We start from the raw sequence: 13,014 nt of genomic DNA on the forward strand, positions 1-13,014 counted from the left end.
GTTAACGTATTCGGATCCCACCAGAAAGCAGGAGTTATGTTTGTGATGTCCTTCTCCAACTTGTACAATCTGTTTTTCAAATTGACAAGCGCTTATAAGCTATATCTGTAATTAGCCCACAAGTTTGAATATGTTTATTTATTTACTTATTGTTACGCATACACTTGTACAATCTGTTTTTCAAATTGACAAGCGCTTATAAGCTATATCTGTAATTAGCCCACAAGTTTGAATATGTTTATTTATTTACTTATTGTTACGCATACATATGCAGGCTTGTGTGCTCATTGCAATGTGCAGCTTATAAGCCCTAGAACTAATAGCACAAGTTGCAGAAAAATATCACGGCGATGCAACCAGGGTTACAGTGGGATTTGAACTTGATACGTTCATGTTACAGACGATTTAGCGAGCGAGATCGCTTGATTTTAACAATTAAAACAACTATAAGCCGTGGTGGCGCAGGGGATAGATCGTTTGCCTGCCAATGAGGTGAGCCGGGTTCGAATCCCAACAATGACAGGTTGATGCGAATTCTGCACCAGGATCCGATCTTAGTGCTGACGTAAAATATGCTCAGTGGTAGACGTATCATGGGTAAAAGTCCCCTTGCCATCAGACTAACCATGTTGTGTTTTCGAGATTTTCCTCTCCTTGTAACGCAAATGCCAGTTAGTTCAACCAGAAAATCCTCCACGAAGGCAAAATTTCTCCCAATACTTAATGCTGGAGCTCTCGTGTCTTCTGGATTGGATTCAACAAAATTACAAGGCTATGGAGTTGAACATTGGTATTCATAAACTTAAAATTGGGTCGGCTGTTCATCGACTGTCATAATATTATTATGTTAAAACTACTATTTTTCATACTTTAGTTATAAAACTACTATAGTTGCTAATTTAGTTATTCAAACTTCCAAAATTATAATCATTAAAATACAATAACCCAATTAAATCTGTATTAATGGCATTGTACTTAAGTAATTATTTTTTTCAAATACAAAAGTACTTTATGTAATTAAATAATGTAAAAATTCTTGTATTAAAAAATGGAAGCAGAAATCAGAAATTGATAAAAATGAAGAAAATTTTTTATTTACTTTAACAGGAAGAACAATAAGTATTATATAACTCTCATGCTTAAAGAAATATTTTCTTTAAAATAAGTGTTACAATAAATATATATTACGAGGAACATTCTAAACACAGATAAATCTTATCATTAAATATAACATTGTACGCTTTTTTTATAATTTTTTAAATAAATGATATAGTTTCACACTTTGAGCATTTGAAATAAATTCATAGAAAACCAATTGAATTGTAAAGAACTTGGCAGTAAAAAGTTCTTTATATAGATATTTCTAAAATAGAATATTTTAAAAATTCGAGAAATAAAATAGTACAGTCATTACACATTCATAATATTTGATAATAAATGTTTGATAATAAATATTTAACATTTAACAATCAACTTTCTTTGAGGAATGAGAAGTTTTAAATAGAGTTTGAGAAAAATTTGAGACGTTTGGTCTTAAAACCAGCTCTAACCCTTTCTGGAATTTTTACCGAACATTATCACTAATTTTCCAAGTTGGTCGAGTCAGTAAATTACAAAAAAAGCAGTTGTTTCTAAGCCTATTTGAATGCAACTTTTGGTAATAAAAAGAGAAAAATAAATTTGATTTAACTGAGATAAATAAAAATAGTGATTCAAATACTCTCATACAGCTAGTTCATAATGGGGAGATACTCCTAGTGGCATACGATGACACTTCGAAAATACCCTGTATATTTTTTAGAATCCTTGGTAATAAATGTTTACATATTAAGGATAGCAAATTATATATAGAACAAAGAAAAAAATTACAATATTGTTGAAATCTTATAAATCACTACAGAGGAAAGCGAGATTCTAAACCTCCAACCCAGATTGAAGGCTTGATGAGATTTGAAGGTGTTTCCATAATAATCACCTTTAAACTCCTCTCTTCTTCCTTCAGCAATATTTCATTAAAATAACTCAAGAAAGATAAAGTTTAGTACTTTTCTTTAATCTGAAAAAAATAATGAAAGATCGAGCTAGTGTTAAACCCAGATGCCGTATTTAAACATTGTAAAATTACACACACGATAAAAAATATTGCTCAATATTGCATGGAACAAATTATATTCCTGATTTGAACACATTATATATTATTAACGATACCATTTGGCGAAAAGAGATAAGAAGATTAAAATCAGAATCCAATTTTCATTTAGTTTATTAGTGGCATTGCAACCATCATAATCACACGTTAAAATGCAACCTTGTAAAGTATCACTTTCAAATCGGAAGACTCCACACTGATTGTCCATGTTTTCTAATACGCAAGTACGTATTACATGCTCTTCTTCTGTTTGAACTAAAAATATAAAATCATTTCATTACTATGACAGTAACATATTTTTTGAAAGAAATTTTTTTTTTTGTCGCTTGCATTTAAATTTGCAAAAAATTTCATTTTCTAGTACTGACATTATTCTTGCTCGTTTTTACGCAAAATGACCTACTGAATCCAAATTTGAGTCTCGTTACTTCTTTTGTGGCTATTTTATGGTCATGAATTTGATTTGAAATGAGGAATTATTTTATCGATTAATTTAAGATAAAAATTAGTTGAACTATGAATAATATAAAATATAATACATTACAATCGTATATTACATAATACATAGCAATCTTCGGATTAAAAAAGTTAGAAAGAAGCTGAATTTTATTCAAAATTGGAAAAAAATAGAAAAAAAAGTATACTCTTAAATGACTCCAAATAAAATTTACTGGACAAATTTCTCCAAATCTCCCTTCTTATTACAAATTTTAATGTTAAAAAATTTCTTCATATCATTTTTTTCTCAGAAGAAAATGTACAGGATGGTGAACCCACTTCACGTTTTAATAGTTGTAGGTGACAACCTAATGAAAAATTAATAGTGTCACCCTCGAAAATTTCCTTAAAATCTGTAGTAAAAAAAAAAAAAAAAAAAAAAAAAAAAAAAAAAAAAAAAAAAGAAGAAAGAAAGAAAAAGAAAAATACTCGAACTAAAACGAATACTTCAAAATTTTATCAGTAAGCAATTATCAGAATTTAGAAAATTTTACTGTCAGATATTTTTCGGTTAGATTTGGATCACCATACGTTTTTATAGTGAGCATAATGAAATCAAAATATAATTCGAGATAAACTCAAATGTACTTGAATCATCCCTAATTTTTATTAATAAATTAACAAGAAATCAGCTTAAAGCGGTGAAATCAGATTAAAAGAAATTTTTGTCCAATGACAATAAAAAAAAAAATTCACAGAAAAACCTTTTGTGAAGCTGTGAGTACTAAGAGCAAAAAAAAAAACAAATATATATATATATATATATATATATATATATATATATATATATATATACATACATAAAAGCTCAAGCTAATGGTTCAAAAGAGTGATTTTAAATATGCTGTGATAGCTATTAAAATATGGAATGAGACACAAAAACGTACTTTGTACCCTTTTTCATACCCGTTTCTGACGGATTTAAATTTTTGATTCTCAAAACATGGGGTTAACTACAATCTGAAAAAAAGTTGAGGCAAGACGAATGCCGGAATTTTGAGTCCCTCAATGTTAATATCACTTTTTGAGTATTCCGTAATATCTCTTAAAGTATATAAATGAATCAGAAGAATTTTGCTTACAATTATAATACTGGTTCATAAAAAGAAAATTTCAAGTAAAATGCAAGTTTAAAAAATCAATTATAGTTATTCATTGTTTTATTTATTAACGGTTTAATTTTGAATTGTCAGGCACTCGAAATTTTACTTCATTTTAATCTGCATAATTTCAAGTGACTAAATTAAAAATTTAAACAAGTTTTTGGGGCAGGAAAACTTTCAAATTGTTATTTCTTAAAATTAGTAATTTCAAATCTTTATTTCATAAAAGCTATTCAGCCTATTTTGACCAAATTATAGATATTTTTATTTGAAATTGCACAGTTAAAATTATATGAAGATTTTCACCACTTACAACATAAACGTTTATTGAATTAAACAATTAAAAAATAATAAAAAAGAACGTAAATTATTTTTTATATAACGAGATTAACAAATGAAGACCAAAGGGGAAGAACGGTTCATGCCAATATCTTACAAAAATGACAATTTTATCACCATCTATTGCATTTTGAGTTTCTGTAAGTGTTGAAAAATAAATAATAGGAGGAAATCAGTTCTCCTCGAAAGTTATTATGCAGTGAAGATGAGTCGTACTATGGAAAAACTCTTCTTTTCCGCCCGCAAAACCGTTCTTCCTCAAATTATGTTTAATTGACATAAACCGTTCTTTTCCTGTATTCTTATCCCTGAGGTTTAATTTCTACAAAACAGTTTCTAAAACAGCGCAAAATATGCAAAAATTGAAATTAACATTAAGGAGGACCAAACTTTTAACCACTTTTTAAACTGTTGGAGCTATGTTTACCAGACTGTGGTAACCTCCTCCCCCTATTTGGAGAGTCAAAACTCCAGATTTGTTGGGAAAAAAGACACATTTATCCAAAGAAGGTACGTTTTTGTGCGTGATTTTATAACTTAAGATATCATCAGTTGTTGTTGTTAATTTGCGTCGCACTAGAGCTGCACAATGGGCTATTGGCGACGGTCTGGGAAACATCCCGGAGGATGATCCAAAGACATGCCATCAAAATTTTGATTCTCTGCGGAGGGGATGGCACCCCTGCTTCGGTAGCCCGACGGCCTGGGCGCGAAGTCGAGCACTTTACGGTAGCACAGTCTAACGAGGACCAATGCCGCACACCCTCTGTCCCTACGCAGACTGATCCAAGTGGTCACCCACCCGCACACTGACCGCAGCCAGTGATGCTTGACTTCGGTGATCTGCTGGGAACCGTGTCTTAACGATCAGTCCACTACGGGACAAGATATCATCAGTACCAGAAAATTCGCATGTTTAATGTTAGCCCCTTGACAGTATTGTACGAGACAGTAGAATCACTAAATCAAAAATTAAAATATCCCGTCTTTTTTTTTTTTTTTTTTTTTGCTTGAGCATTGAAAAGTTAAACGTATGCGTACCAAATTATTTTGTTGACGCATGCTAATTTGTAACCGTATGTATTATTCAATTTTTGTAGAATTAACATTTTTGCTAGTTTGTGCCAGAAAAACACATCGCGGAAAAATCATTGTACCTGTTTTTCCAATTACTTTAATGCAGAAATTTGCTGGAAACTGTCCAATGTGTCCTTCTTTAGGCACTTTACAACCCTCTGTGTATGTGCTCATAGCAGGATGAAAAGGATCATGGCAATTACGATCTGTTCCATTTCTTGAACTGCAGGTGTAACAGCTTATAGCTTCTCCTATAATAATGAAAATGCTTTAAACAACATGCCACAAAGCTACGGATTTCGGACAAAACAACGGAAATTCTCAGATTCTCTTTTAACTTTACGACAAACAAAAAGAGGGTTCAAAAATCATAGTTTTTTCACACTTACTTAAAATACGACTAATGCTATTGCCAGTTGAACCCATTTGACTGAAAATGAAAGCTGAATTTATCGAAACAATTTTTACAAAGTTGTTCTATAGATATCAAATAATTCCTTATGCCAGGTAATTTAGTATACCATGATTATTTAAAGTACCCATAAAATAAACACGAGATTTTAATTAAATTTAAAACAAGTATTAATTACTTATATCATACTTTCCCCAGCTAAAATTTGTTTGAATGATAATCACCTCAATGAAGAACTTCTTAATCTAAAAGCAATTCTCTGGAACGCGAATTTCGTACTAATACTATTTGTTCTACTCTATCTGCTCAGTAGTATCTGCGCACTCACCTAAAGCATCATGGTGTAGAAGGCTGATCATGACTTGACCAGGATTTTTTAATTTCTGTATTTAGAAGCATGGACTCTGAGATTTGTTAGGACACTGGACAATCTAGGCAATTTGGCCCGCTCAACTCTATGACAATACTATGGGGAAATCCCATGTCACTTCCAGCAAGATAACTGCTTTATTCCTACGTCGGGACTTGCGCAGCCATGGTTTGATGAAATGGGTGTTAAAAAACTGAATTGGTCTTCTCAGAATCCCGATCTAAATACAATGGAACGCCTTAAGCGAATGCAGGATATGTAAATTATCACTGCTAACTTTCAGCTAAAATAGACGCTTGAAAGACAATTTTTTAGTCACGTATCAAGAACTAGGAGAAATCTCTCCAGATGTGTGCGGGCTTTTCTCAACGCAAAAAGATGACCAACAGCATATTCATATATGCATCAGGACTCTTCGAGTCCGTAGCATTGGGTATCTGGATACTTTTGATCGTATAGTGTATCTTTAGAAAATTAACCACGCAGTCCTAATTCATCAAACTTAAGCATGTTGTCTTACTTTAATATCACAGTATCAATCAAAAATTGCTAAAATTTTGAATTAGTTTAAGTTCAAAGTTGTTTTCTCTCTCATGTTAACAAACTAAATATCACCAAACATTAACATCCTACGATAGACATTAACATCTTATTGCTGGGTTGCTTACCAAATTTCTTGTCAGAGTGATCTTGTGTATATTAGACAAATTAAACGTACTTTTAATATTTGACTTGAAGAATATGAAATATATGTTCCAAACTAAAGTACTAAACGCTCTTCCATCATCCGAAACTATTGGATTACTTGATGCAACTTGTCTGTACTTTTCTAATTCACCTCTCAACCATTGTTTAAATTTTTAAAAGTGTGAGGTTCTTCTCTTTTAAACTAACATTATAGTATGTCTATTTGTATAACATTATTTTCTCCTTTTTTTGCCTTATTTAGCTATATTCTAACATAGCACAAAATCACTTTCTTTATTTGGCTCCTTTGATCTTATTTACATCAGTAGTGATTGAAAATGTCTTTTGTTTTCCTTCCTTTAAATATTAATTTGAGATCTCTAATGAGGAAAACTTTTTAAAATTCTTTTTTTTTACCAGAAATTTAAAAGTATATTTAAGAGACGATTATTACGAAACACCCAATAGTAATAAAGAACCAAACCAGTTAACACTCATGTGAAGTCATTTCATTCCTTACCCCTCAAAAACTGTGATTTTAGCGATTTTTCTTATAACAATATAGAATTAATTATTATTTTTATATAACTTACGTTCTATGAAGTTCAGTCAATATTAACAATATAGAATTAATTATTATTTTTATATAACTTATTTTCTATGAAGTTCAGTCAATATTAACAATATAGAATTAATTATTATTTTTATATAACTTACTTTCTATGAAGTTCAGTCAATATTAACAATATAGAATTAATTATTATTTTTATATAACTTACGTTCTATGAAGTTCAGTCAATCATTGATATTGAAATTAAGATTTACCTTGATATATCCTTTGCATCATAAATGAAACCATAAAAGCAAATACGTGAACCATTGCGTTTCTCTTTTTCATATCAGATTTGCATGATTTTCTGAAATATTCAAATGAAATTAACTCAGTTTTTGACCTGTATTAAAATAACAAATTCTTAAAGTAAAGATTCTTTTTTTCTTTATGTCCATGAAAGTAAGAATAATTGGTTTCACTATTTAGTTAACTGCCCTTAATTAGAAAACAAAACATTCTCTCGGCTGACGCATCAAAAATATAAATTTAAATCTAAAATCTACTGACTGTGCTTTTTCTTTTGAAAGAAAATAGAAAACTAATATAAAATAATTTTTACAAACTTAATCGTAAAGTATCCAGTGACTTTTATTTTCTTAAAGCACTACTTTTTAATTTTTCCGGTTATGTTATGACATAAAGCAATGACTACCGTAATACCTCTCCTAAAAAGTATCAAGTATATAAAAAATTTGCTACTTCTAGTCTTTATTAAGGCACAAAATAAATTTTGATTTAAAATTTTACAATTGTCTTTTTTTTAAATAAGTAAATGGAAAACCCAAACAAAGCTACTTGTATAGACTTAATTATAAATAAGGATCTATTTTTTTCTAGAGGTTATTTTTGCTTATTTGAGAATGGCGTAAAGCAATGAATATAATACAATCGTGATACAATTCCCAATAATATCAAGTGTATAAAAAATTGTAGCTTTTAACCTTTATTGATACAAAAAATAAATTTAGATCCAAAATCTAACAAATGCCATTTCTTAAAACAAATAAATGGGAAAGCCCAAAAAGTTATTATTATTGGCATTATTATAATTTAGCCATTTTATTTTATTAAGCACGACTTTTTATTTTGTCTAATCAAGTTAGGTAATGAGTAAGGAATTTATAAATTTATAGCGTATTTGAATACTTCTTATTCTACTTCCATTAAATGTTAAGAAATAAGCAATATTCTGAGATCTTCAACGTTAATAATACGGGACAGAAATGAAAAAATGCATTTAAAAAAATCGTGTAAATAAAAATAATATGTATAATAAATAAAATAAAAAATAATGTTCCAGGAGAAATAGTGAAGAAATATAAACGCTTTTTAACAACAAATATTATATAACTTAAGTTTAAAATGGTACTTACTCATATTAGCTTTAACCCACTTTAAAAATTAGGGGTCAACAAAGCCGTATTTTTTGTTATGGTGAGTATTAAAGGCATTATAATTCATTGGAAGGGTACCTAAAACAAAAATTGTTTCATAAAATCTTTTTTTTTTAATTTTTAATTTTACTTAAAAGTAAACTCATACCATGTAGAATTCATTTAAGAAGATTAAAACAAGGTAAAAGAATCAAAACCTAATAAAAGATAAAATGTTATGTTTAATTACACATAAAAGAAATAATAAATATATTTTATATTTATTGCGTTTCCGCACATAAATTCTCTTTTTTTTCTGTTATCAGAAAAGATATTCACTTAGAAAATATTTCATCGAAACCTTAGAAAATATTGTGAACAAAAGTTCTGACTTCGTCCACTATTTTTGTCTATATTTATTTAGTTTCTATATTTAGTCCACCATCCATTAAAAGAAGCCCTAAATTCACCTTCTTTTGTGCATACAATGCTTATTTATTATTATTTTCTTTTCATTAGAGAAATATCTTTCATCTATAAATAAATGCCATGTTTAAAAGATTTATCAATACTGATCAAATACTTTTAGCTAAAAATTTAGTCTTTACAAAAGTATCAAAAAATAGCAATACTTTTATGACGTTCTTGAGTTACCATTTTGCCTACAGTCAAATGAAAGTTATTTCTTTATATTTGATAATGAAAAGAGTGCTCGAACAGTCACAATTAGGTGCCTATTCTCAAGTTTCACCAAACGTGAATTGGAAAACAAAACAGAATTGAAATATAAAGAGCACGGTTGCTAACAAAAAAAATGGAAATAAATGAAGGAGAACGATGAAACAAGAAAAACCACGGAAGCCAAGAGAGGCAAATCGGGACAAAATGCATTTCAAGCTCTATAGTGAGGGTGACGAACTTGTGTTGTCAAATGGGGAATCGGTATGTATATGAATAGAACAAGATTCCTGAGCATTAAAACGAGCTGATGTAACAAAAGTTGAAAGAATTTTAGCATTGTCGAAACTTAATTTCTACCCAAAGTTCCAAAAATATTCTGTTCTACCCGATGTAGCAAAGCAATTTGCTCATTCTTTATATCAGTAATAATTTTTTTTTTATTATTATTTGTACAAAAACGAAAAAGAAAAATTCAATTTTGGGGGACTTGTGTGAGCTTGTGAGAGCGTTCATATTAAAGAATTTTTGTACATCGTAACATTTTTGAATATTTTAAACAACCGTTTTAATTATCTTTTCTTAATCTTTCTGTGATTCTAAAAATAAATTTATATGAAAAATAAACTGTCTATTCTGTTATTAAATGACAAGAAATGCTTTAAAAATATTTATTATACAAAGATGAAATAAATTGTTCACAAGGACAGAAACCAGCAACAGGCTTATGGCTTATACTGCAAAACTGTTACTAGGTATATGCAATGCACAGTGTGCTCTTTACTCACCGCAATTAATATATGTTTTTAGAATCCCTGTCAAAAATGAAGTCAAAATTATATACGCATCAGAAGTCGCAAGTTAATACTGAAGAAATAAAAGCATGAACTTCATGAAAACCTGGTTCATCACTATTGAGAAAGGTAGGATTGCATAAATTGAAACCAGTTTGATTGCCGAAATTCAAAGTATAATCCTTCTACTTTCTCTACACTTCAACTGATATTTTTCTATAATTCCTGTCTTCTTTTTGATTTCTTTAGTAGCTAATAATAGTATGACACATATTATTAAAAAGTAAATGAATTAGAAAACAAAAATATTCACTCTTATTTTTGCAGGTAATAGAATTATATACATAAAAAACTCTTTAAATATGACTTCAAGAGAAGTCATGTTTGAATTGAACTTTCTTATTTTGTTCACTGTTTTTTCTCTTTTTTATGAATTTAAATTTATTCTATTGGATCCGAAAAAACTTTCAATGCTGTCTCAATTTTTTTTAAATTTAGTCTGAACCGAAATGTAAAATACTATGATTTCTTTTATAATTCAATAAGCATATGGATTAAATGTATCAAATGTCTTTAAAAAAAACTAAAAACGTGTTTTCAATTAGTCTCAAACAACGTGTTATATTAACTTTGATACTTTGATACTCTGTAACTTACGCTACAATAGATATACTTCAGTATTCAATAGCTTAAAATACTCACACAAATCCTACTGATATCACTACTGTAATTCGTTAGTATCTTAAAATAAACGTCTTCAGCTAGTCAAGTTGGCGAGAAAAAAGATAAAAAATCAATGATTATTGATCGAATCTGAAGAAAATAAAATGCAACAACACCTTTTACCTTTTCAAGGAATTAATATCTTATAATCTTTAAAGACAAAAGAAACTATTATTTGACAATTAATAAATTATAACAAAATAAACCTAATACTTATCATAAAAGAGGAAATAAAAACATGTGACAGTATGCTTCACTTATATGCGAAAGAAAAAAGATGTCAACTTAACACTTAAATATCAAATATACATACAGAAAAATTTACCTTTAAGATATAGATACTATTATTTCAGACACGTTTTATGGAATAAATAAACAGATGGAAGAGATCCGGGAGCATTTGTAGTGGATCTTGCTTCCCTGGAAAATTTGGATCTAGTCCAGTAAGAGGGGATTTTCCGAAAGGGCTGAGAAATCTTATCGATCGAGAATGCCTTGCTCATAGCTTCCAATTAGGAATGATCTTTTGACATTATGTATATTCTTATATCATTAAATGTCAACAAGGAAGAAAGGGCATTTTCATGCTCTAAATTACATTCTTGAAAGTTTATTATTGCCACTTCCTTTATCATTTAATAAGTTTTAATATGCTTTTCTCTTTCCAGACGGGGTATACTCAATTAAATTAAGTCTCACTTTCAAATAGTGTGTGTAAATTTTTCTATCATTATGTGCAAAGTGTTCCGAAAAGACCAAAGTAACTGTGTATTTAAAGAACACTTTAGCAGAAATGAAAGTTTACATGCTTTTGATCACCTATTAATGCTAAACGAGAAATAAAAAAATGCTATTGAAATCTGACAAATTAAGGAGGGTTGGTGTACAGTACATCAAAAACTGTTTAATTGTAATTTGAAGCTTGAAGCCGTTTCCAATCTTCGTCTTTCAACTTCTCTCTGTTTCCTGCAGCTGTGAAACGAGTTTTATTGTTTGCTGCATTCGCTTTCTTCAACTTTGATATTGTATTAATTAATATTCCTAAATATATTGATTCGATAGATTTCGGTAGCGTTTTTGCTTTTTCTTTGCTTAAGTATTCATTTGTGATCCCCTAAACTTCATACTTTTTTTGTATTCATTTTTGATATGGATTTCAAAATTATATGCTATACACCGAATATATATATATATATATATATATACACTGGTGTGCAAATCTTAAGCAACAAGTGCGTTTTTTGTCTTAACTCTACAAGAAATCATCCGATTGGCATGAAATTTGAATATGATGTACATTATTTTGTACTTAAACGATGGTAAAAGAATAATAGAGCAGAAATGAATATAAAGGTGAAAGTAGGGTATGGAACGAAAAAAGGCTTTATTTGGCATATAGTGGCGTTACACATGATTGCCTGAAGAAGCGCAAGTACAACTGGCAGATGGATATGCCCTCCCCCTACTGTAATTGTTGCTTGGCATCGTCTCTCCATGCTAAGCACCAGATTATCCAGGAGTTCTTGGGGTAAACGTCTCCATTCCTCCTTTAACGCATCTTTCAGCTGATGGGTGTTACCAGGAGGATACTGTCGTGTCGCAAGACGTCTCCCTAATGCATCACACACATACTCTATGGGATTTAGATCTGGAGAGTAAGCTGGCAAATCCATTCGTGTGATATCTTCACTTTCCAGTAGCTCTTGAACATTAGCAGTACGGTGTGACCTGGCATTGTCATCCATAAAAATGAAGTCTGGTCCAATGGCCCCTCGGAACAGACGCACATGGGGTAGGATTACCTCATTGCAGTAGCAGTCTCCAGTTACAGAACCTCGGTCGAAGATCTGAAGCTCAGTCCGCCCGTTCAACATAATGCCACCCCAGACGACAACTCCAGGACCACCGTAACGATCTCTTTTCGCGATGTTATTGGGATGAAATCGAGCTCCAACCTCTCTCCAGATCAACTGACGTTGAGAATCGCTTGTAGCACTAAAATGACTCTCATCTGTGAAGAGGACGCGACTCCATTGATGAGGTGTCCAGTTTTCGTGTTCTCTGCACCACTCTAAACGGTGCCGCCGATGGCTAACTTTTAAAGGTATGCAGCGTTCAGGACGTCTGGCAAATAAGCCACCTTTGTGGAGGCGTCTGGCCACTGTAAATCTTGATACTTGTCCTGTGGCTGTGCATAG

At 30.5% G+C, this 13,014-nt stretch overlaps 1 protein-coding gene across 3 annotated transcripts; it reads right to left on the reverse strand.

Moving 5' to 3' along the window:
- Positions 1-1,068: 1,068 nt before the first annotated feature.
- On the reverse strand, positions 1,069-11,295 carry LOC107440331 (UPAR/Ly6 domain-containing protein bou). Of its 3 annotated transcripts, none has more exons than XM_016053234.4 (5): positions 11,142-11,295; positions 8,622-8,720; positions 7,461-7,552; positions 5,247-5,417; positions 1,069-2,404 (listed from the first exon to the last, which is right to left on the reverse strand). In XM_016053234.4, exons 3-5 carry the CDS (start codon positions 7,531-7,533, stop codon positions 2,199-2,201), a joined length of 450 nt encoding a protein of 149 aa, XP_015908720.1. In that variant the 5' UTR covers positions 7,534-7,552; positions 8,622-8,720; positions 11,142-11,295; the 3' UTR covers positions 1,069-2,198. The 3 variants fall into 3 exon arrangements, with proteins under 3 accessions (XP_015908720.1, XP_071043640.1, XP_015908723.1); XM_071187539.2 differs by lacking the exon at positions 11,142-11,295 and adding an exon at positions 10,796-10,832; XM_016053237.4 differs by lacking the exon at positions 8,622-8,720 and having other exon boundaries at positions 11,142-11,284.
- Between the last annotated feature and the right edge of the window lie 1,719 nt (positions 11,296-13,014).

This window comes from Parasteatoda tepidariorum, chromosome 11 (genome assembly GCF_982258835.1).
Source record: "Parasteatoda tepidariorum strain Cologne lab strain chromosome 11, Ptep-v5.0, whole genome shotgun sequence".
Classification (NCBI taxonomy): domain Eukaryota; kingdom Metazoa; phylum Arthropoda; class Arachnida; order Araneae; family Theridiidae; genus Parasteatoda; species Parasteatoda tepidariorum.